This window comes from Anguilla anguilla, chromosome 16 (genome assembly GCF_013347855.1).
Source record: "Anguilla anguilla isolate fAngAng1 chromosome 16, fAngAng1.pri, whole genome shotgun sequence".
Classification (NCBI taxonomy): Eukaryota; Metazoa; Chordata; class Actinopteri; order Anguilliformes; family Anguillidae; genus Anguilla; species Anguilla anguilla.
Window position 1 is genome coordinate 14,592,424 of NC_049216.1, and position 25,081 is coordinate 14,617,504.

Genomic DNA, 25,081 nt, shown 5'->3' on the forward strand with positions numbered 1-25,081 from the left:
CAAAATGGTTGACCAGCTCATGTCCAGTTAGCCCAGTTTATACCAGCTTAATTTTTAAGATGGTCATAGCTACTATTGTGATGCTTTCCCCTGCTGAGCCTCTGATATGCTATATAGCAGAATGCCATTTGTCAATACTTTTGCATACAACATATCCCCAACCGCATCCTGCAAGGAATTTGTCCAGTTCAGTTTCATCACATTTCCTGTCTTCCGATACCTAATCACCACTTCCAATCTTTCTGGTCAGTCATGTTCTACCAGTTTTACCTCATTCCTATCTGTTAGCTGTGAAACTTCATGGACCAGCCCACTACTGAAGGTTCTTTTCTGTCATGTTACACACATCCATTTCCATTTCTCACCCAAGTCTCAACTTAGTTAGAATCTTTCAACCTCTTGAGGAGTGGAAATAACATGGCAGGCATCTTCAACAGGATTTTTTCCTGGAGAAAGACCGTGGGGATCCTGTCCTTAGTGGGAGGTGGGACCTTCACTGCTGGGCTCCTTCTGAACAGGGAGCACGTAAGTCCTGGATTGCAAGTGAGGAGAGCTTACCCACCCAGGTAACACACTTTCTCAGTCAAATGTAAAGGATTTAAATTCCATTTTAGGGAACTCTGTTTCCATATTGCGGTGCATCTCAGTCTTCCAGTGCCGATTGTGGCTGGTAGCCACGCATAATTGGTGGTACTGTGGCTTCAGTTGGTCTACCAATGTTGCCTGGTCCACGTTTTGCACGAGCTGGTGAAAAAAATCTAAAGCTTTGGTAGGTTTTTGCCTCCTGCCTCCCCCCCCCCAATACATATTCCATACATATTATACAACTGTAATTTGGTTGCTACACCTGAGGTAAATTCTTGGACTCAGGGTTGGTCATAGAATGCATTGACAGGTTGGGCATTTTTAAGTAAGAGCTGGGTTTCCATTTCAAAATGTAATGAGCATGCCTCATGCATCACTTTCAACTTCAGCAATGGTATGAGCAGACAACAAAAATTAAAGAACTGACAGGCCAATGGCTTGTTTTCAAGGAGTTGTAACTTTAACAGAAAGAAATATAAGCCTAAATTTTTAACTGGGACAAATTTTCCATTTATGTAAATGTCTTCAAAAAAGTACTTGCATGGACTTCCTTTTGTGCCAGTGGAATTTGACTCCCAATCCTACCAGACAGTTTAGTTTTCAAATTAGACTGACATCTTATCAATCATGAAATAATGTATGTTAAAACTAAACTTTTCTCATTTTCTGATTGATTGGGCAAGACAGAGGCTAGAGTGGGCAATGCCAGCCCTCTGTCTCCGCCCCTGGATGTAAAGATAAACCATGACTGCAGGTGCGTAACTTTAGTTTGAATACTGGGGGAGTTGGAATGCAAAGACCTTGAGAACTTAAACCCTATAGGGGGTCTGGAGGCATGTCTCCCATTTCAGTATGCTTTGTATTATAATGAATTCAAATAGTCTGAATGTTTAACTGAACTTTCCTGAGCACTGTGTATGCACCATATAGGTCATTACAACACAACTTTCTTCTTCCAGTGCCACATCAATATGTGTCGCATCAATATTTAAACACCCCTGGAAGATTTTATTTATTTTTTTGAAAGCTGTGAAATGTAAAATCAAAAGATTCCTGAATTAACTCTCTAACAAGATCTAACATGAATATCTAAGAAAGTAATTCAGTTCAGCTCTTGAATACCTGTAAAAAGCATGGAAGTTTATCTCTGCTTCTACAACAGAATGATATTTGTAGACAGATAATTGTCAAAGCCAGTCAGTTGTAACCTTCACCTTCAGTCAAAATATTTTCTATATAACAAAACCTGTGTTTTTTGTATAGCCTATATATTTGATTTTCCTGTATGGACTTTGCTCAATCTAATAATTCATTCTGACAGCGCAGAGTACCCAGATTTGCGTAAGCACCACAGCTACATGGCCACTTACCTGACTCCTGCCATGTATGCCAACCTGTACCACAAAGTCACGCCCAATGGCTTCACTCTGGACCAGGCCATCCAGACAGGAGTGGACAATCCTGGGCAGCCCTTCGTCGAGTCTGTGGGCATGGTGGCTGGGGATGAGGAATCATATGAGGTGAGGGTGCAATCATCATTGTAACAGGAAGCGGAACTGAACTGAATTTAAGGTTCATGTATCTATGGTACTTCAGTGGCAACAATGTAACCCAGGAATGAGGAACAAGTTTCCAAGCAGATTATAATGTTTAATATTACAATGTATTAATATTTTATATTAGATGGACAATGATTAAAAGCACAACGAAATTAGCAACACTGGCAGGGCAGCATATAAAAGGGGGGAGGGTTTTCACACATCACCTGTTCCCATATTAGCCTAAATAGTAGGCATACCCTGAAACATCAATTCACGTTGCAAGCCAAGTTAAATACACACTGTCATAGGTCAGTTCACACAATTATGCTAGGTTACACCCACATGTAACAGGTCTGTTAACAACATAGGCCAGTTTTTTCTTCTTTTCTGTTGCATTTGGTCTTGATAGCTGTGGATACAATGTTCCTTGTCTGAGAAGAGTAAATTAAATCTGAATCTGAATGTCATGTACTGCAAGCAATGTGTTCATAACTCTGTGTTTGTCTCAGGTGTTCGCTGATCTCTTTTTTCCGGTCATTATGGAAAGGCACAATGGGTACAACCCATATACTATGACGCAACCCACTGACCTGGATCCCAGCAAGGTATATTCTTCAGTAGATCACTCAGGCATTTGTCACCAGGTGGATTCTGCTAAAACACACTGAGATCACAGACAATGGCCATGGCTCTATCATTGTATTTCTCAAAATTACTAACCATAATAAGATGAAATATGATGAAACACTGCAGCAGATTCTGATATTATATATACTGTCTGCCCTCTGATACACAAGCTTAGAGTTATGGTGAAAATACTTCTACTGTTATGTGTGCACAAGGGAAAGAACTAAAGACTGTGTGTGGCATTTTATCAGTCAGAGAAGGGGATTTGTCTTGGCCACGCCCACCAGCAGAGAGAGCACACACCTGAGTTGTGTTAAGAACTCAGCCCAGGTGATTATAGGTGTGTTCCTTTTCCCAGTGTGGGGCCGAGACTAGGAGCAAATGGTGAGAGAGTCTGTTTTAGAAGCTGAAAAGCTGGCCATCTAAAAGTAAGGAGCCGAAAAGCTGTCACTCTGCATTATTTTGTCTTTGTTATTTTAGGTTGTTGTTTCATTGTTTCTGCCTGGAACCCATGAGGGGGAAGGGTGAAGGGTGAAGGTGTTTGTTCATTTGATTTAGCGTTGGTGTGGGTGTGCTTTGTCCATGTGGCAAATTAGGATGCAAAACTGCAATTGCCGCATCTCCCTCCCAGGGGTGACACACAGTGTGTTAAAGCATGTCCTGTCGCTGTGTGTGTGCTACAGATCGACAGGGGACAACTGGATGAGCGATATGTACTGTCGTGCCGGGTACGAGTGGGCCGCAGCATCAGGGGGCTCAGTCTGCCCCCAGCATGCACACGGGCAGGGCGGCGGGAGGTGCAGCGGGTAGTGGTTAATGCCCTCACCAGCCTCCAGGGGGAGCTGGAGGGTCACTATTACAGCGTGGCAGAAATTACAGAGCAGGAGCAGCAGCAGCTGACGGACGTAAGTGATGGCTGCATTGCATTCAGAATATTGAGGGAGAGGACATTAGCCAGAGTAACTAAAATGGTTTGCCCACCTAAGCTGTATTGTTTACTCAGTGTCACAGCAGAGGCAGAGTTTATTGAAGACTTCTCTTTTGTTTTGTACAGGATCACTTCTTGTTTGAAAAACCAGTTTCTCCTCTAATGACTTGCACTGGAATGGCCCGGGATTGGCCCGATTCTCGTGGGATCTGGTACAAGGATTCAGAGTTTATTTACATTCTTGTTTGAAAGTTGGAGATAAAATACAATTTCCCTTGTTTTTTTATGCTGTGTGTATATTGTGCCTCAGTTTATGCCAAAGATATCCCAATTATTTAGTTAAATTAATACATTCATTAAAAAAAATAAATGAATAAAAAAAAAAAAATCTCTTCCCATAACCTGTATGAGGAAAACAACAGCACCTGTTTCCTGACCAGGCATCAACACTTCTGGCTACAGCAGTACCTGCAGTGTGCCATTGCACACCTCAGAAATCAAGATCACCTGTAAACATTTCTATACTGAAATTCAGTTTATTCCACAAGCCAAATGGCACACTAATTCACATTTTTCTATCAGAGAACTTGGAAAAGGGCCTTTGTGGAAGTGGTACAGCGGTGTGTAATACAGTGCAACTTGTTTGTAAGCCTCTTGCCCTCTGCTGGAAATCCACAGGCACAACAAGCAGAAGACCTTCCTTGTGTGGGTCAATGAAGAGGACCACACCCGTGTCATCTCCATGGAAAAGGGTGGCAACATGAAGCAAGTGTTTGAGCGATTCTGCAAGGGACTGAAAGAGGTAACCACACACTCTCTCACACTCCCTCTCCTGGTGTCCTGCCACACACACCTGTTGTCATGGACACAGTAAGTATATGCATGCTTTATCAAAGGCCTCCTGTCAAACTCAGTACTTAGTTTATGCAAAAACAGTTTAGTCAGATTATAGGGGAGCTCTTTTTGTATACAGGCCTGATTTTGTTACTAGGTATTAAATAATAGCTTTATTAAATGGAAAACATATACCAAGAGGGTCACATATGGCCCTTTCAATGGTGGGATGTCCCATCCATCCTTTATCTAACCTGCTTATTCTTGAATTTGGTCATGGAGGGGGGCTGGAGTCTATCCCAGCGTGCATTTGTGGACAGACAGGAATACACCCTGGACAGATCGGCAATCTGTCACAGAGCACACTCACCATTCACCCACACATGGGTGCAGTAAACTCTCCAATTAGTCTAAATTTCATGTCTTTGGACTCTGGGAGCAAGCCAGAGTACCTAGAGGAAACCCACGCAGAAATGCCCTGAACCTGGACTTTCTTGCTGTTTCTTTAGTCCAATATTGAGGGTGTTCTTGGATTGTGTGACAAATGAGATACAGCAAACTGGTGAATTGGGTTTTCCCACTCTAGGATACAGATGAACAGATGTGTCTGTCACAGTAGGACACAGGTGCATTCAGACTTCTGTTGCTGTCAGGTGGAAAAGCAGATCATGGAGAAGGGCTGGGAGTTCATGTGGAATGAGAAATTGGGTTACATTCTCACATGTCCATCCAACCTGGGTACAGGTCTGAGAGCCAGCGTTCACATCACTCTGCCCCACCTCAGCAAGGTACAGCACCCATGACATCATCTCACTTCTGCCTCAGGCATTCTTGGATGTTGGCTCTAACCATGAGAGACTTACTGGGTGTCTTGACTATGCATGTTGATCTGGGTTACAGACAGGCAACAGGTGTCTCAATGTGTCATATTTGTATTCATCATGACCACTGTTTCTGTGATTGCAGAGTGATTACTGTGAACCATCATGATTGGTCCAGCAATGCATAAACACACAACCATAGAAACTTTTCTCTGTAACTGAACTGCCTTTCTTATCATGTATGTTACATATTGTTAAGGATACTGTTTTATGCTTTGTAAAATTGTTTTTGACAAACTTTGAATCTACAACTTGAACATCCTAAGAAGTAAAATTATTACAACCTGCAGGACCCCCACTTCCCCAAAATCCTGGAAAATCTGCGCCTGCAGAAAAGAGGGAGTGGAGGGGAGAACACAGTCGTTGCAAACGGCATCTTCGACATCTCCAACCAGGACCGAATGGGCAGGTCTGAGGTCTGTTGGATATCTTGTTTGTTGATTATTATCTTTGAGAAACGAACAATATCATTTTTATACCCATAGAACTGCATGTGTTTTCTCTCTGCACCCTCTCCCCGCTCTCTGCTCCACTGACATGAAAGGGAATTTTAGTAAGGGCATTTTTATACATTTTGGTTTCACCATGTAGAAATAACAATACTTTTTATAAATAGTCCCCCCATTTCAAGGCTTCATAATGTTTGGGACAAATGGAATCACAGTTTCAGCATCTAGTATTGTGATTCTAGCCTTTTGATTGCCGCTGGGAGTGTGTTATTAGTGTTTGTCAACATGAGGACCAGAGTTGTGCCAGTCAAGGAAGTCATTATGAGGCTGTGAATTGTTTGATTACAAATCTAAAATTGTGGAGTACAGAGCCAAATCATTATAAATATATGTTTTTGTCCCAAACATTATGGAGCTCACTGTATGTGATTGAGTATAATCAGCCAGTCTGGTTCCAGCTCTACAGTAGGGGTACCAGAGAGTGTTTTGAAGATTTTCTGGTGCCACTGAGGTGGGTCTGTCCATTCTTCCAGGTGCAGCTTGTCCAGTTAGTGATTGATGGGGTGAACTATCTAATCGACTGTGAGAAGAAACTGGAGAAAGGCCAGAACATCCAGATCCCTCCGCCCATCAGCCAGTTCAAATAGATTGACTCTGTTTGCTCAGTGGCTCCCCATGTGGTTTTAATGCAGAATTTCACCAGAAAGAGAAAATGTCTGATGAAAGCATTCTATAACCCGTGAGTACACCAATGCTGATATTCAACAAACACTGCACAGCTGTATGTACTTACACTGGTGTGGCTCTGCAGTCTAATATATACCTGATGGAAAATATTTAAAATACATAATCTTACAAACCTATCTACACTTATGTTTGCCCCATTGATTGCACTGTATGCTTGTACACACAGGGCCATGTTACTTGAAAGAATTTAGGAAATATTGGGTAGCATTGCTTTGGAATACAGCTTGTTGTGAAGGAGGCATATGAACATTAAAGTTTTGCTCTTTTAAACGAGTGTACTTCTATAAATGTTATTTGGCATGTACATTCGATGTTTTTATTGAGTGATGTACCTTAAATGTCCAATGGGGAGATATATTATTTGTGGGCTTGGAGCATTTATGATGTGATCAGGCAGGAAAAAGGAGAAAACACAAAATCCCCTTAGTCTGGGGCTTTATTGTGTGGACATGTGAAGTTGTTTGTGAATTCAGTCTGTTGAAATAAGGTCAGAAATTAATGTTTTTAAGGGCTGAGTGTCAAAACTGTGCCAAACTCTCGGTGCTGTATAGGTATGGGGCATGCCGCCCTGCCAAGCTGTAACTTGGCTGGATGGCATACCTGCCATTCCAATTTAATGACTGAGTGTATTTGACATCCACAGGTAGTGACCAATTCACATCAGGTTAAAATATTTAACTAATAATGGAACATACAGCATTGATTACAATTACTGCACATGTGAAAGTAAATTCTAGGGTTCTTTATTTCTAACTCACTCACGAGCCACAAGCGGTGCCCTTACTGAGTGAGCCGCCCAGCAGCCCCCAAAGTCCTCACTTGTAAACTTTATAAAACATTTGTGCGATCCAGGTAAAAAAATGTATTCTGTCACAACATTAAAAATGAATCAGCACTAGACAGGCCTGTTAAGTAGCAGCACTTTGTTTTGAACTGGGGCTTTACCTGTACATACATCACAGAGCAGTAAGACAGGCCTCCCCCAGTTTCCGCCACAGAGAACGTTTGGACTGGATGTAGAATAAAAAATAGAATACATCTTTGCATTCTCATGCTTATTCAGAAATACATTATTTTTTAACTGAATTGAAGATGCTCTTGACATTTACCGATACTCTTGTCAGAAAGGGTGTGCAGTCATTTAATTTCTTCCTCATGAAAATAGATTAGTCAACATGTGAATGTGTGATATTGGTCCTGTGGAAGCCCTGACGATTCTTTTCCAGCCACAGTTGTGCCAGTTGGAGGGTGTCTGCGTAGGAGGAGGCTCTGGAGCCCAAGCACATCTTATAGCGTCCGGCATCCAGCTGGGGGTCACACACTACAGGGTGGTGCATATGCACAATCCCAGGGTCAGCACTCCTGAACACTCTTGTCCCCGATTGGATAAATTTATTAAAAAGATCCACGTCCTCCAGGCCCCACCCTTGTATGGAGACATCAACGCCTCCTGCTCGCACAAGGTCACCTTTGTACACACACACTATGCCAAAGCCGTAGTGTCTCCACAGCCCTGTTTTGGTGGTGAACACATACGGGCTGTTGCTGGCTCCCCCTTCCAGCTTGGGGTCATACTGGCTGAAAATGACAGGGAAGTACGCCTGCTCCCCAAATATGGTATTATCGCTACACCTCTTCAAGAAATCAGCTGTAAACAGCAAGTCCACATCACAGAAGAAAAGCAGAGAGTTGTGGGAGAAGTGGGAGGAGCCTATGTGTAGGGCCAGCCCCCGGGAAAAGGGGCCTTCTACAGGCTGGACTGCAATATCTGCCCAAGGATACTTCCTGTGGTACTTTGTCACCAGCTCAGTGTGTCTGACTGTCTCTGCCCCCCCACTCTTGCTTTCGGCCTCATCCTCAGCACTAAACAGCAGGACCAGCAGCTTCACAGCCTGCTTGGAGGCAAGGCATACCTTCTCAAAGTTGGCCATAAAGCGGACGAAGACCTCATACCTTCCAGAGAGTGGAACCAGGATGTTGACCCTCGGCAGACCGGGTCTCAAGTCTGAGCTGGGGTCACCCAGCCGAAGTGGATAGAGCCTCCCAAGGGATTTGTGGAAGAAGGCGATGGGGCCGGAGTCCTGGTCTATCCTGCCTGCCAGCAGCGCAGCGTCCATGTCGCTCTCCTCCCGAAAGAAAGCCCTGCTGAAGGCCTGTAGCAGGTAGGCGTGTCTCCTCACGGGCACTGCCACGCCCGGCCCCTTCAGCCTCCGGTACAGCAGCAGGAGGTCCAGGATGTACTCGGCCCTGTGTAGTGCATCCACCCTGCGATAACCATAAAGGATCTTCTTGAAATCAACGACGTGCTCCCTGGCCTTGCCATTGGCGTTGAGCGTCTCCATCACCTGCACGATTATGTCATCAAGCGCCGCCTTCAGAGGGGGGCTGAGGGCACGGCGTGGTGGGTGCCGGTCGGAGGCGGAGTAGAGATGCGCGTCAGTGAAGAACTCCCACTCCAGGACCTCCTGCCGTCGCCTCGACGGGAGGCCGGTGAAGCCGGGGGCGGCGCCCAGCCGCAGGTCCTCGTAGTGTGGCGTGGTGTTGGTGAGGTGACTCATCTGCAGGATCTCGCGGTGCAGCCGGATGGTACGGTGCTGCAGCTCGGTCATCTTGCGGCTCAGCATGAAGCTGTGCAGGCGGTACAGGTGCGGCGGGCTCTTGTTGGGGTGCAGGGTGATGGCTTGGTAGAGCTTACTGTTGCTCAGATCCTCGATGAACCCTTTCTTATCAGGTTCGTAGTTCTGATAAAACAGGTACTGCATCTACAAGAAGAAAAAATAAGAAACAAGCACAATCTAGTCTGTGGCATTTAATGGTGCAGACCATTCTGTGCTATGTAACTGGTACAGACCTATCTGTGGTATTGCTGGAGACAGGTGAAGACTAATCTGTGGCAACAAGATTTTATACACAGTGGTCAATACATCATCTACAAATCAAATTCTTTTCCTAATCTCCTCATTTTAATTCCTTCCATTTGACCATATTCAGATATTTGCAGAATGATCTGTAAAATACAGATGCATTTAGGTATACACACAAGGAAACATACACACCTCCCCCTGAGCAAGAACAGAAATTGTGTCTTTTATTTAATGATTGAACTGACACATTTGGAAAGGGAAAACATTTGCACAGAGTAAACTATTTTAACTGGAAACAGTTATCTATTAAGCTATTATCAACAAGAATCTAATCTTAAGGTGGTGTGAACCATTCAGGTGCAACTGAAAGTGCTTATACCAGAAGATGGAGTTTAGACAAGATTTCAGTCACCCAGGTCACAAGCTGCAACTGGTGTATGATTTATGTTTTAAAAATGTAGCTTAGCATTCCAAGTGTTGGTGATGTTGGTTGAGTGCAAAGAGATAGCAACATTAGCTAGTTAGCAAGTTTCTAATTAAAATTATATATTGTAAGGGTTTATACAATTATTATTATTGTTCATCATACAGAAAGCTTTTAAATTGTCCATTGTTATAAATGACTGCATTGATATTCCACAGAGACATTACAATAGAAGTTCAGATGAGTTAAACAGGTTATAATCTTAGCTATTTCCATTCATTTTGAATTGAAGTCTAAAAATTGAGTGCCTGGAATTTGCTACCAGAAGCTTTGGCTAGCGGACATTAAGTGAAATGAACGCTCTGGAAGTAAGCAGAGGAATGTGGAAGTCTCACTTTTGGGTGAAGTACCACTTTAAAGGTATGCCTATAGATGCAGTGTGTGTGAACCTGTTCATATTTGTATATATGTAACTACAGTATCCATATGCTTAAGTTTGCATGTTTGTACAATATGCCAGAATTATTCAAATTTTCAGTTCTGATCCTATGTGCCAATCAGTCACTCACCCTGACTTAACGAGCTAATTAGGCACTGGGCCTGGCTTAAGTAGCCCGTCAAATATGAGCCTCGTCCCCATGAGCAAATCAAACATTGAACCTGGGCCACTAAGCTAATCAGTCTCAGAACCTGGCCTAATGAACCAATCAGATACCTGGCCCCGTGAGCCAATCAGACACAGACCCAGAACTATTATGCCATTCAGTCATATCAGCCTCATTTAGAACCAATCAGTTTTTGCAAAAGAGTGGTTTCCTCTCACCTCATAGGACCAAACGCATTGCACGCCAGCAAACCTGCGGACACAGCGGCCTAGCTCCACATCCTCATGGCGGGTGTGCATCTCCCGCAGGCACTGGCTGATGTGGGGGGCCATTCGACGCAGCACTTCTCGGCTCATCACCACCCCAGGGCCCCCCATGCAGAAGTTTTCTCCGGGCTCTAGTGCCAACGTGTCCAGCTCGTCTTGGGCCCCTGTGCCTGTCTGGCCAAGCAGAAAGGCCTTGCTGCTATTCAAGCTGCGCAAGAAGCTCTCCAGACGCTCAGTATGGATGTAGATGTCATCGTCCACCCGCATGAACCACTCGTACTGGTCCAGGTAATGGTCATGCATGTACTTAAGCATCATGAATGACTTCTTCTGCGGTGGGTAGGAGTCATCCACGTTCTGAAGAGGCACCACAGGGAGTGGGAGAGAGGTGTCTGAACCCTCGCTGGAGAAGAACAGCACCCGGCCTGGGACAGTCTGAGCCCAGGTCCTGCACATGCCAAATCATCACAGCAAGGAGGAGAGACATACCCAATTAGCATGGCAAGGAGGGGAGATGGTGAGCAATTTAGAAACAATATTCCTGTCTATACTGTTCTCCGAAACCGGCTAGAATTTCCGTTCTCATACTACTCTGTATGTGAGCAGACGGCAGCGACCCACTGAGCTTGCAATCGAGTCCTTGATTTCATGAGACAAGTTGGTGCACTTCAGAACTCCCAAATGAATGCTGATAAAAAGCTTATGTGCCTTTCAAATTCGTAATGTGCAAATGCCGTCAAATGGCGTTCAACAATCAATCTCTCTTATGCAATTACTGCCACACTTAACGTGTACAGTAGGATACTGATAGGGCAAATTTTGTTTAGGGAAAATTTCATTTCTTGAAAATATACAGGAAATAAGTACTTTGAGTTGGAATGATATCACATTAGAGTGATTTGTTCTTATGACATTACAGCCTGATTTTCTCATTTGTACTGCTTTTAGTCATAAAGAGATAAAGAGATTCCCATTTTTACTGACTTCAAGTATCTAGAATTCTATATCTTATTTATTGCACTTCTTTACATTCTTTACAGTATTGTTTTTGTTTTTATTCAGTTTAGATGGTTCTTAGTTTAATTTGATTGGAAATCCATGTATGAACGGTGCTTTAAATACAGTCTATTTTTATTCTGTCTATGCTCTTAGTCCTGCCCAGGTAGGCCATCGGAAATTACTTGATTATGCAATTAATATCTGAAGAACGAAGCAAAAATGCCTTTTTAAATCATGCAAGACGATGCATTTACAAAGGTTAGGCAACAGAGCACTGCATGTTTGGTTTTAAGGTCAAAGTCTAAATTGAACAAAACTATTTTAAGAGTCAGAGAGAAGGAACTGACATTAGGGCTAAGTAGTTTATTCAACAAAATTATTATTATTGTTTATTAATCCTTTATTTATTATTACAGTATAATTAAGCGCTTAGGTTATTCTATCCTGAATAATAAAAAATATATTGAATAAAATTCCCAGGCTAAGACAAACAGGCCTACTCACACTAAATTCGAAATCATCTGAAAAATATGCCTAGAGCTTTGGTGGAAAGCAGTGACAGTTAAGGGACGTTTCTTACCTATGAGCTGCTATGGCTCGGTTATTTAGGTATTTTTGCGCAGTGATAACACCGATGAATATGAAGTTACTGGGCCTCGGGGAATTCTTCAGAGCTGTCACAAAATCGTTGTCCTGCGGTGTCCACAGTAGTCCGCTGCCGCCGCTAGTCCGGTGTTTCAGAACAGTTTTCTGCATTTCTCTGGGTCGGGTCATAATAAATTTGGAAGCCAGAGAAAACCCAACTACCAGGCCTAGAAGAAGACTAGCCAATGCTTTCATACTGCTACTTTCCATCCTTCGAAACTGTGCTGCTGGTTCCTGCTGCTTATTTTTAAACGACAGTGTCTCTTTCAGCGACCTTACTTGTCGGATTGCAGCCCCTGCTCTCTCATAACAGAAGTGTCTCCTGTTGTATCGGCAGCAACACAGCCAGTGCCAAAGGGGCTTGTTTACTCTCAGACAGTGGCTGTCAAAATCTGCCCTGGAGGATCGCGGTGTATGCTACTTTTTGTTCCAGTCACAACTGCAAACCTACAATTTTAACAAGCTGTTGACTTTTCTTAATTCTGTTTTTCATGTTTTGATGGATTAGCCTATATATCCTCTTTGTCACAGTATGTCCGAAATAGCTACGCATGTCGTGAAGAATAAAAGTCCCACATTCACGCTGTGCTATTTTGCAAACGATTAGGCATACATAAGGAGAGGTAATGTTTAACTGATGAAATTAAAAACTGGGATTAATCAACAGGCCCCGAATTGATGAGCGCGTGGACACAAGGCCACTAAAAAACGAACCATTTTGTACATAAGGAATACTTATAATAGAAGCAAATGATAACGAGCCATGCCTGCATTGTGTCAAGGACAATGAAAGAATTTAAACACCTGTTCAATTAGCCTACCTTAATTGAACTAAAGATAAATTGGAACGAAATCCAGCATACACATGGCCCCCCTTGTACCTAGTCTGAGAACGTCCTGCTCTAAAAGAATCTCCCCCATTCTGTTTATTCGCCGTGAGGATTACCCAACGCGCTTTACACTGCAGATTTTATACTGAGGATACTGACCAATTTGGTATACCGTAGCGGACTGCGCGGAGATCAGATTGGCTTTACCGTAAGGCAACGTATTCGTATACGCGATGCACTTTCTACATATCCATCATGATTCCAACAAAAATATAATTATCAACTAAAACACGTTTTTCCCCCCCAGTAATTATACAATTGAGGTAATATTAGCATAAAAATAGCTCTTATTTTGGAAAATACCTTAAAAATCCGAATATGAAACATCATTTCTTTACCTCAGAATACTAAAAACAAATACGTAATTTAATCATGATTCTCGCTGTTTTCGATGCTTCCATTGCTAGAGTACACCGCCTTTCCATCGCAACACCAGTAACCACTCTCACACTCATTAATTCACTCGGAAATTTGAATTCCGTTTTCAGAAATGAGCACGACAAATTAGATGCATACCAACTTGCCTTTTTATTACAAGTTTTGATTTATTTTTTTTCAGAACAGCTGAAAAGCATGAAAGTGTTGACTAAAGCCTGATAAGTTAGTACACAACTGTCTGGATCAGAGCAAAGAGTATACCCTCACAAGTTTAGTGACTATAGTTCCTCTGAGGGTGTTGCATCACTTAACACAGATGCATGCAATTCTCAGATTTAGAGTATTCACTAGTTACAGGGTCATTGTGCACTGCAGTAGCCATCCTTCTTTAATCTCACAATTAGACAAGCTTTATAAATTCTACTGTAAATATTAAGGAAAAAAAAAAAAAAAAAAAACTCAGAACATACAAGCCTCTGAACCACATCAGCCACCCCTACAGACCAACATGCCCTTTACAGGGGCGGCTTCATTGTAAGCTGGCAGTCTCATTGGCCTTTTTAAACCCCACCCCATTTTTGGATTGGTCATTATGACCACATGTTTGTCACTACTTATTCTAACCACAGCACATACCAAAGTGCACAGCAGCTGAAAAAAGCATGAACCAGTGACCAGTTATACACAGAACAACCTGCTTGGCAGTCCACAGGGGGGCTACTGACAATCAGTGGGGAACACCTTTTGCCAACAACTGGTTCCCTGTCAATACCAGGCAAGTAGCCCAGGAGTACTGGTGGAGCGGTAACCACAGGAAATCTGGTCTTCAAGCGTACCCTACTATGGAAGGATGAAGCCAACAGGGTCCCTCCTCTCCTGTGGAGCCCAGGTCAGTTGGCTCAGTCAAGAGTCAAATTATTAATCTAAATCACTCATCTAATGGTCTCAACCTGCCGTCATGGTGGAAAGTGGCTAAACCCATGCTTGTGGTGCAAAAGCTAAGCCTGCACTCCCACAAAGCAGCCCATTGCATTTTTCATATATACTTTTTCAAAAAGTGAGAATTAAATACCTATTACATTTGCCATTCAATCAGTGTAGATAGTTAACCCATTTTTGTGGCGTTAGGGTCGGGGTTTATATAACACAAAAAGACAATGAGAGCTGGCAGCTCCAGTCAGACGGTCTGTGTATGCCCTAGAGTGGAGTCAGAGTGTCACTGAGGCAGCGTCACTCCGACGGTCTTTAGCCTCATCCACCAGCAGAGGGCCCTCTTCTGCCTGGTCGCCACACACAGGCTCCTCCTCCTTCCCCTGTCAGAGGATTGAACCCTGAAACACAGAGCACTGTGGTATCAACCTTTGCAACTGCAGCACACACGTTGGGCACTCCATATTATGGAATAAAGAACAGAGCTAGTGACACTTTTAATATGGAACACATACATTTTTAATCTTGCAACATTAAAAAATTTTTTTTTTTTTTTTTTTTTTTAAACAAATTTATGTACATCCTTTTCATTCAGCTTGCCCACCCCCCGCCTAAATGGGCAGAACTGAGCAGAACTTCTGAGCAGATCTGCACTGAGCACACTCGGGGATCACCAGCATACACCAGAGCTTCTTTTCACTCACCACTGTTCCTAAGAGGCTTTTTATCAGACTTGGGTTTCACCACGGTGGATGTACTGGCCTCTTCTGTACTCTGCAACATTAGAGACACAGAAATACAGTCAGGACGCATAAGTGACAACTTGGATCATAATTATAAGCAGGTCTTACAATTTCGAATCAGAATACATGAGAAACAGATCTTACGTTTAAAACGTTCGCGTTTCCCTGGTAACTTTTTCCCTGCTGCATACTCTCCCACATCTCAATCTTCTGCTTCCTCTTCTCCTCCTGCAGCTGTAACACAAGCCATACTGCAAAACCAGAACGCCAGCAGCTGTAACACAACCCACACTGTGCACCACAACCCACAGCACACGCCACACCTGCAGCTCCAACACTAATCACACTTCAGACCTGTAGACTCTACGACATCATCTACAGCAGCGTTTCCCAACCTGTGGGCTGTTGGGGTATTGCAGGTGGGCCGCCAAATGATTCCCCCAAAATATTTAAATTAATTAAAATGAAAAACGATTTACTATTGATTAACAGACTAAAATTAGCAAACACAGTTGATATTTACAATGTTGTACTCATGTGGTATTTCCTGTTAAAATGTGTATAAAACGGAAAACATGACCAACATGAACCTTCGGTATGACAGCAGTGCTGCTAGGCGTTCAATGTATTTGACCAATGCACAAGTTAGGTTAAATTCAAATTCCACAAGTGTGGGGGTATTATAGTCTAAAAAAGAAATAAATAAAAAAAGTAACTGACCCACAAATAAATGCAGCTGGTTCACATTGCCTGTCGCTTGCTTTTATTTGTGGACTTTTGACACAATCTTTGCGGCATGATTTGCAAAAGGATCCACAAATCCACAAAAAAAGGTTTTTTCTCCAAGTCTAGGTCAGCCAATCACATTTTAAGACATACTGTTCTGCAAGTCCTTACCCACACATTCAACTGCTGCGGCAATTTTTGACGCACTCAGCAAATTTATTGTTTCAAATGGGATAGACTGGTCCAAATGTGTAGGAATAAATACCAATGGGACCCACGCAAAGTTGGGCCAGTACAGTAGGCTTGTCACACAAGTGAAAGCAGTGGCTCCACAAGTAAAAGCTATCCACTGCAGTATACATAGGGAAGCTCTGGCTACAAAGAAAATGTCAGCAGAACTCAAGACTGTTTTAGATGAGGCTGTTCGAGCAGTCAGTTTTATCAAGATTCATGGCTTATTTGCAATTTTGTGGTTAGATTTTACATGGTTACATTTATTGTGGGCCTCAAAAACTTTTCAATCACCGCCCCCTGAAAAAGGTTGGGAAGCGTTGGTCTACAGCAGGGATGTCAAACTTCAGTCCTGGCAGGCTGCAGTGTCTGCTGGTATTGGCAGTTTCCTTTCAATCAGCAGCAGTAATCTTCAGCCAATCAATGACTGAGCTGAATCACTTGTGTTGAAACACAACAAAAAACCAGCAGACACCGCTGCCCTCCAGGACTGAAGTTTGACACCCCTGATCTACAGTTAATGAGCTGAAATGTTTTGGGCATCGGAAGGAGATAAACACAGTTTAGGCCCCAGACACACAACATGAATACAAAACATCACAACCATTTTACATGTTCGCAGGAGACTTCAGTCTCAACATTAGTATAGCATCAGAGGGATATTAAAGGGCTTCCTTGTTGCTTACTGTCTGTTGCTTCTCCTTATACTGCATTGCTTTAGCATTCAGCTCCTCCTGCATCCGTCTCCGAGAAGCTTCTAAGGCTTCCTGGCGTTTCACCACCGCTACAGTATCCACTGTGGAAAGAGTTGGAAAGATCAGGATCCTGGAGTTTAGGTTTCATAGCGCTCAGTAGAAAAGGTGATAGTACTATCGGCTGGTGGTGAGGTTAGGATTATAGTGACAAACCTTCATCAGTTCCCTGGCCAGACCAGTGAGCTTCTTGACTGGATCTCCGTTTGCTGAGGTGTTGGATGAGCAAGTAAACTCCCACACAGAGGAGGAGCAGGCACCAGCCATATTCAGCCACAAACACTCCCACTGCCAACACACATAAAGCAAAAGTTTCTGTCTTTCATTCTATCAGTAGCTCAGAATTACAGATATAAATTAATTTAATGTTTTTAAGCCAATTCCTGTGACTAAGCAATAGGCCAAATGTACATGATACTTTAGCTTCACAAAAAAGAGGGGAAAAAATGCCATCATAGTGCAGGGTGTTAAAACCATATAGCACTGCACCTCCTTACAAAAAAAAAGAAAACCTGTAGGCTACACGAAGTTCAAATATAAACCCACTGGTCTGACTCTGACAATTTTGGTAATAAACTGCCCCTTTTTAGTAAATAAAACTCAAAAGTAACTAAAACATCCAGTGAACACTAGTGGCTTACTGCTAGTTTAGTATTTTAGTATCATTTTCTGTAGCCTACTGGAGTATACTTGATGTACTAAAAGTTACAAAGAATTTCAAGTATAAGCCCAAATATACTTTCCTGAAGTGTATAATAGTTCAAAGGTGAACAAGTACACTTTCTTATGTTAAGAAAGTATACTATATTAGTGTGCTTATAACACGTTGTAGGGTGCACCCAGGGGATTAGTGATGGGCATTCTCCAGAAAGCTTAAAACCCTCTGGCGCCAAAAAACTGTCTATACAGTATAATTTAGCCAGGCTAAATTCATAGTTTTTAATGGACTTCATTGGGGGAATTTGCTTTTTGGCACCAGAGGGTTACAATATTACTGAACTAGTAGTATGCCCTTAGTGTTCGCATTTCAAGAGTGCGGGTCAGGCACTCTTCACGATGAGAAGAAATTTTAAGACAGAGCTTCCGGCATTGCTTGTGTTGAAAGTGCTGCGAGGGAAATAGCGGTAACGTAAGATTCGCTTGCAGTTACATTTGTCCGGAATGTAAACAAAACGTACACAAGCCAGGGACTTTATACGGTAAAAAAAAAAATTACGCCAATGTAAGTTATAGCTAACGTTCACCAGTCCTGCAGCTCGAGTACAGTATTAGCTACGGCTACTAAAACAAATGCAAAACTGAACATTAGTCAGCTAGCTACCCAAATGGATGCCAAGTGGTCCAAATCGGAGGTTAGCTAAGCTGGCAATCTCTGACTAGTCTACACAATTGGTAAGCAACTGGTAAGAACAACGTTTATCATTAAAACAACAAATGCTAGCTAGGCTAGCTAGATAAAGTAGAATTGCTGGTTGCAATACGCCTTGTATACGTACCGGGGCAACTTAGGCCTGTTTTAAACCATGCCAAATTATCCAACGTAGACTATAAATAAAATGTTAATGTAATGTTAATCATTTAACTTGTTGGCAAGCCAGCAAGCAAAAACAGGTGGTGCTAGCTAATGTTAGCTAAACAGCTACATTTTTTCTATGATTGTTGTTCTTGTGGTGACAGTTACCAGTTTGCTGTAGGAAACTTAGATCCTGGTTTTCGACGGTCGTCTCTGTTTTTATCTCTGTTGTTTCTTCATCCGCTTCCATTCTGGCGCACACAGAAGACCAACAACAAAAAATATATAGATGTATTGTCTACTTTATGTATACCATGCTGAGCTGACCGCTCTACGTCCTCCTTGTCGGATTGTTGATAGAAGGGTGACGTGGAGCGATCGGATACGTGCAGTTTCGTATATCTATGAATACGTCAACTACGTACGCTTAACACCGCCTTATCTAACTGGACAGACGAGCAGCCTTCAGCTAACCACCGAAGAGATTCGACCTAAGCTTGTGAAGTCCCGGAAGTAAGCAAGTACTGCGCGTGTTGAGGGAAAATCATTGGAGCTCCCATTAAAGTGAATGGGGAATATTAGACTTTTGATGGCAAAATAAAACGTCCTCAATGTTATTTTGAGACTCGATTGACGACCGTTACGTTTCATATGAAAAGCATATTGAAAAATATGCATTATGAAATAAAATATGCACATTTTAATTAATATTTTCCCAAGACTTAAACAAAACCAAAACAACCATTGTTTCAGAAACTGCTGCACATAATAACATTAATGATCACTAAAAAATGGACCGATGAGGTTTCTTCTGGTCGTTAAATCACCTTTGATTTCTATATTGAATTCAATGGGCAGCAAGCGCTTTTGCCCTCAAGCATGCGCAGTAGATGCTGTTTCCCGTTATTTCCTAGGCTGCACCGCCTGGCCCTTTCTACCCTCTCCAGTTTCTATGTACGCTTTATGGGCTGGCCACTCTCTTGGGACATATCCGGACCTCAAAGCTCACCTCTGTATCATTTCAAGCTGGATGATAAATTGGAATCTCAAACTAATTCTTGCCTGAGCAGAACTACTCTGTCTACCAGCTACATCTTTTCCCCCTGGGGATCTCGCCATTACCATTGATGACATGATGGTTACTGCACCCCAGGCTGCCAAGAATAAGAGAAAGCTGTCACTGAGAACATGTACCCCTGGATAGCCTGTGTGCTATCTTCTTGCTGATTTCCCTGCATGTTACATCGGGCCTATCTAGCTTATAATACAGAATAATGCTGCTTATCTTGTCTATAACCAGCCAAATTACTGACATGGTGCACCTCTCTTCTTCTTCCACTTCTGGTTACCATTTATGGCTACAAACCTCTGGCCCTTGTGCATGTGGAAACATGCACCACTGCATCCTCTAGTATACAATCTATTATCAAGCCTTACACTCCATCCAGAATGAAAAATACACGGATCCAAACTCTTGAGTTACTCTTGAATCTAAACTCTCAGCATTCAGTAATCTACAACTCATTAAAAACTATACAGATAGGAACGACGCGAGGAAAGGATGAAAGAAGGTAAAAAAATAAAATAAAAATAAATAAATAAATAAGCTATTGGAATGAGCCCCTGTTAACCCTGACACACCCTCTGCAGTTACTTTTTATTCGCTATGATTTATCTGCAGTAGGTGGCGGTATGAACTTTAACTAGGCGGTTATTTCAAACCACCAGAGAAGAAGACGACGCTGAGCTAAATGTTTGCTTTTCAATGATTTGGTTTGGATTCGGATTTAACGCGTTTGGTCAAATATATTCTTATGCTAGTTCCGGGAAGGAATCCACAAGTGACGAAGATGTCGAAGTGAAAGTGATCGCTCCCGTAAGGCTTAGTTCCTGCTGCCCCGATGGAGAGAAACGCCTACAGCTTGTTGGAGCGAGCTGGAGCCGAACTGCTTTTCTGCAGTGTGCAGGTGAACCGTAACCAAGACATAGACGAGAAAGAACTGAAATTGCTGCACAGCCTATCAAGCTTTGTTGGGAATGTGTACACGTCACCCATAATTACAACGCTATTATGGAATTAGGACACCAAACGATGTTGGTACAACAGAAATGATAACTAGGCCAATCGTGGGCAAAGCCTGTGTATTAAGCTGTCTGACATTTTACTATACAAATGTTTCACAGTAATGGAAAATCAGTGCTCGACGAACGTGTGCTAAACGATTGGAGTTTGCAGTGTGACAAAATAAATTTTGCGAGAGCACAGTGTACAGGAACTTCTCATTTCTATTTGGGTGTTTAATGTTATCCTCCCAAAGAACCAATGAATTAAATATTTTCAGTAATAATAATAATATATTTTTGCTGCAGGTGACAGCAGTGTATGTCTGTCCGGCTTTTGGTCAGACCCACCCTCTCGCAAAGCGCACAGCTGTTTTCCACAAAGCTATGGCTGTTGGGATGCGCAGGTCAGTGAACGTTACCTGACCCTTGCATTCAAAGACCGAACAGAATGCTGGAGCTTGGACGAAATTGATAGTATGCCCGTCTGGAGGATGAAACACGCGCCTGAGAATACAGGTATAAAACAACTGAAGATCATGACGATCGAACTGGAAGGCTATAACGTTCTGATAATCCACCTGTTTACTTGTGCCCTTGTCTGTAGAACTCTCTGACAGACTTCCTCTGGTCCCAGGAGGTTACGTTGTTTCAGCCCCTCCTTTCATGCATGTTCTGTCTCCACATTTGTGTGGGGTCAGTCTGGCTCTGGGTATGGAACACGCAGTCCTGCTAAGTGCTTCTGGTACTGTGTACACCTGGGGCTCTAGCAGGTGAGAACCATAACCTGACTTTCCCTCTGTCAGACCCGAATATTCCTATTGATAGCAGGCCCCATAAGAGAAATTTGACTTTGCTCACTGCAGTTGTGTGGTAATAGCAGTCACATATCTCTTACTTGGCATGTGGGTGCAGTAGCAGTTGTGGCTTGCTTAGTGTGCTGTTGGGTATAGCAATAGTGGACACAGCTCTCTCACTGTGTAGTAGGTTGTAGTAATAGTGGTCACAGCACCCTCACTGTACACTGTATGTGGTTGGAAATAGAATCAATTGTCACACTCATAGTGACTATCAGACTTAAACCCAATGTGCTGAATTAGTCATTGTCATAGGTGGAACGAGTGTTCTTTATGCATATCCAAATAACTTTTCGTCCAGTCTGATGAATGCTTTTGGGTGAAGTTCCTGTTTATTGCCACTTGATGTGTACAATATTTATACTGAAAAAGAGATTTCCTATTGTGATTAAGTCTTGTTGATTATGAATCAGCTTATACAGTTTATGGCTTGAGTTTTTTATTATAGCTTCATGTTTTATGATTGACATAGTTAAGGTAAGAATCGTGTGCTACCACTACCTATGTCCTTACCTATAACCTATCATCTGTGACCTTATATACTGTTCATTACCCACAGTGTTGTGTTCGTCAACTAAAATTGACAAATTTTGTCAACGCCCAGTTTTTTCTTGATGATGACTAAGACAATAACATGATGAAAATGCCTTTTTGGAATGATAACGATGACTAATTCATTTTGCATTTTAAATTAGGGAAATATGAGGAAACGAAAAAAGACTCCGACGATGCTGTTTTGTTGCACATCCAGCCAAGTTATGCCTTGCTGGGGTGGCATGGCCCATACTTATACAGCACTGAGAGTTTTCCACTTCTCAGGGTTTCCTATAGAAATATCCACAGTGACCACAGACTCTCAGCCCTTGTAAATTTAAAAATTAAGTTTGGACTAAAATGTGACTAAAATACTTGGTTCTTTTTGTCAACTAAAATAAATACTATTTTAGTCATTTTTGTCTTGACTAAAATGAATGAAGAAGGCATGACTAAAATATGACTAAAACTAAAATGCATTTTTGTCAAAAGACAAAGACCATGACTAAATCGAAAACTGGTGGCGAAAACAATACTGATTTCCCAAAACCCAAGCCAAAACATGCATTGCCTCCTTGTTTTTAGTAAAATTGTTTTGAGTTTAGCACACATTAAATGGATCCTGCAATGCTTACCATGTAGTGGTTATGTTGGCAGTCACGGGCAGCTGGGGCATGGTGAACTTGGTCGAGAGGTTGAGCCTCGGGTGGTGGAGGGACTGTGGGGCATGACCATGAAGGGCGTGGCAGCTGGGGGCTGGCATTCTGTCTGCATCAGTGGTAAGTTACTCTGTGTGCTGCACCATCTAGGTTATGAAATGACCAGAGATACACTATATGGCCAAAAGTATGGGGACACCTGACATCCAACATCTCATCCAAAATTATGGGCATTAATATGGAGTTGGTCCACCCTTTTCTGTTATGAAAACCTCCACTCTTCTGGAAAGGCTTTATACTAGATGTTGGGGCATTGATTCAAGGATTTGCTTCCGTTCAGCCAGAGGTGTGTTAGTGAGGTCGGCAATTAGGCCTGGCTTGCAGTCGGCTTTTCAATTGATCCCAAAGGTATTGGATGGAGTTCAGGTCAGGGCTCTTTGCAGGCCAGTCGAGTTCTTCAACACTGTTCTCGACAAAACCATTTCTATATGGACCTTGCTGTGTGCCCGGGGGCATTGTCATGCTGAATCAGCAAATGTCCTTCCCCAAACTGTTAGGAAAGCCAGAATCATCTAGAATGTGATTGCATGCTGTAGCATTAAGATTTGCCTTCACTGGAACTAAGGGGCCTAGCCCAAACCATGAACAACAGCCCCAGACCTAAGGGTGTCCAGATACATTTGGTCATATTGTGTATTTTAATGTAGATGTGTGCCTGTGACTCTTCATCCTGTGACTTAGTTATTTTTTCAACTCTGTTCCAATGCATTTTGTGGGTTTGTACTGTACATGTTCTTTATGTTTGTATGAGTGCATGCTACTTCATTCTTCTGTCAGTTTATATGCATGTATGGAAATGTGTGCATAACTGTGTGGACAGGTGAGGGAGATTTGTACACTTGGGGCTGGAATGAAAGTGGTCAGCTTGGCCTACCATCCCACACGATAGGAAGAGGGACACTGCAGGGAGGCACTGCTGCAGGTGAGCCAGCTACAATTGACCACACCCACTTTCCCAATACCCGACACCATATGTGTGTACATTTTCTGTGAGCAGTTAGCGGGATATTGAATTCATTTACCAGATGCTTTTATTCAGAGTGACTAAGTGTCGGCGAAATATAAGTATATTCACTTAATATGTACAACAGTGCCAGACCAGGCTAGAATGATTCCTAGACCAGTGCATGTCGGTACATTACTAACAGCTGTGAACGTTAGGAGGTGCAAAAATGAAGTGTGAGGGTGGTTAGTATGTGTATGTATTAGCTGTTGATGGTTATGGATGCAGTTTGTGCTTGATTAGGAACTGAATCAGACAGAAAGGAGGTGTTCATATCAATCCAGGCATTCCCTGCTCTGCTGGACCTGCCAGAGGAGGCTGAAGTAACCCGGGTCAGCTGCGGCTCTCGCCACACTGCAGCACTCACCGGTAAGCCCCTCCCGCTCCATGGTCTCACACTGCAGTATTCATCTGTAAGCCCCTCCTACTCCACTTGATTTTCTCCCACTACAGCTCTCATCTCTGACCTCCTACCACAATGCATTTCTCACAGTCCCCTACTTCATCAATTTCATGACATTTTGGCATTTCTCTTCCAGGTGCTGGTGATCTCTTTACATGGGGTTGGGGTAAGTCTCTTGTAGCTAAAGCCTAAGTTGGTTGTCGAGCAAATTTAGGTTGGTGATCAAAAATGCATCGCAGACTGCTAATTTCTCTGAATTTCCTTGAGTGCATTTTAAGTACATCCATAAATGCTTGGTACACACAAACATTGTATTTTGAAGAGCACAGTCATTGGATAAATGCATGATGAAAAGCCATCTTTGTTTTAAATGCTTTGACGAAAACCCCAAGCATAAACTATGAATTGTAAATAATTCCACGCACATGTACAGTACAGAGGTTTGAGAGATGAAATGAGAAGCTCTTGTTCCCCGCCCTGCATTTGCCCACAATCAGCTCTTGCCTGTGTGTTTCAGGTGAGTACGGGCAGCTGGGCCATAAGACGACCCAAACATTAGACCAGCCTACCCGGGTGGATTTCTTTGCAGACAGGAGCCTGCGTGTGGTAGATGTGGTTTGTGGGCCCTGGAACACATTTGTGTGCACAGAGGAAAAAGACTCCACCCCCCAGATCCCACCCTGATGGCTCCCATCTGTCCACTTCCCTTTTTGCCAAGACATTTTTATTACATTGCAGGGGAAGTGAGGATGAATTAAAATGTTTCTTTTCTGAATCCAGCCGTTTTAATGGTGAACACCCTCATTCAATGTCCAGCACTCTGAATACCAAACACAAATGCATCAACAGTTAAACATCTCACTTATCCAACATTTAAAATATTTCTATCAAAGATATAAATTAAAATGCTGAATTTGTTGATAGGCAGATCAACCTGTTAGATCGA

The 25,081-nt window shown here is 42.7% G+C and overlaps 4 protein-coding genes across 6 annotated transcripts; 2 read left to right on the top strand and 2 right to left on the bottom strand.

Moving 5' to 3' along the window:
• The first annotated feature begins 417 nt into the window (after positions 1 to 417).
• On the top strand, positions 418 to 6,826 carry LOC118215468 (creatine kinase S-type, mitochondrial-like). 2 transcript variants are annotated; one of them, XM_035396308.1, is made up of 10 exons: positions 442 to 566; positions 1,269 to 1,339; positions 1,907 to 2,105; positions 2,636 to 2,731; positions 3,437 to 3,658; positions 3,808 to 3,893; positions 4,360 to 4,483; positions 5,169 to 5,303; positions 5,687 to 5,812; positions 6,379 to 6,826. In XM_035396308.1, exons 3-10 carry the CDS (start codon positions 1,944 to 1,946, stop codon positions 6,490 to 6,492), a joined length of 1,065 nt encoding a protein of 354 aa, XP_035252199.1. In that variant the 5' UTR covers positions 442 to 566; positions 1,269 to 1,339; positions 1,907 to 1,943; the 3' UTR covers positions 6,493 to 6,826. The 2 variants fall into 2 exon arrangements, with proteins under 2 accessions (XP_035252200.1, XP_035252199.1); XM_035396309.1 differs by lacking the exon at positions 1,269 to 1,339 and having other exon boundaries at positions 418 to 566.
• A 487-nt stretch (positions 6,827 to 7,313) lies between these two features.
• Positions 7,314 to 13,298, bottom strand: LOC118214914 (chondroitin sulfate synthase 1-like). Its single transcript, XM_035395208.1, has 3 exons — positions 12,331 to 13,298; positions 10,704 to 11,199; positions 7,314 to 9,354 (listed from the first exon to the last, which is right to left on the bottom strand). The coding sequence occupies exons 1-3, from the start codon at positions 12,603 to 12,605 to the stop codon at positions 7,759 to 7,761; spliced, it is 2,367 nt and encodes a 788-aa protein (XP_035251099.1). The 5' UTR covers positions 12,606 to 13,298; the 3' UTR covers positions 7,314 to 7,758.
• Positions 13,299 to 13,789: 491 nt separating this feature from the next.
• On the bottom strand, positions 13,790 to 18,944 carry selenos (selenoprotein S). The gene is made up of 6 exons (XM_035394918.1): positions 18,727 to 18,944; positions 17,202 to 17,333; positions 16,980 to 17,089; positions 15,481 to 15,570; positions 15,298 to 15,367; positions 13,790 to 14,994 (listed from the first exon to the last, which is right to left on the bottom strand). Exons 1-6 carry the CDS (start codon positions 18,806 to 18,808, stop codon positions 14,915 to 14,917), a joined length of 564 nt encoding a protein of 187 aa, XP_035250809.1. The 5' UTR covers positions 18,809 to 18,944; the 3' UTR covers positions 13,790 to 14,914.
• A 1,279-nt stretch (positions 18,945 to 20,223) lies between these two features.
• Positions 20,224 to 24,919, top strand: LOC118214735 (RCC1 domain-containing protein 1-like). Of its 2 annotated transcripts, XM_035394915.1 has the most exons (8): positions 20,224 to 20,525; positions 20,929 to 21,138; positions 21,227 to 21,392; positions 22,668 to 22,789; positions 23,550 to 23,651; positions 23,976 to 24,101; positions 24,272 to 24,301; positions 24,653 to 24,914. In XM_035394915.1, the coding sequence occupies exons 1-8, from the start codon at positions 20,324 to 20,326 to the stop codon at positions 24,817 to 24,819; spliced, it is 1,125 nt and encodes a 374-aa protein (XP_035250806.1). In that variant the 5' UTR covers positions 20,224 to 20,323; the 3' UTR covers positions 24,820 to 24,914. The 2 variants fall into 2 exon arrangements, with proteins under 2 accessions (XP_035250806.1, XP_035250807.1); XM_035394916.1 differs by lacking the exons at positions 20,224 to 20,525; positions 21,227 to 21,392 and having other exon boundaries at positions 20,929 to 21,026; positions 24,653 to 24,919.
• Positions 24,920 to 25,081: the final 162 nt, after the last annotated feature.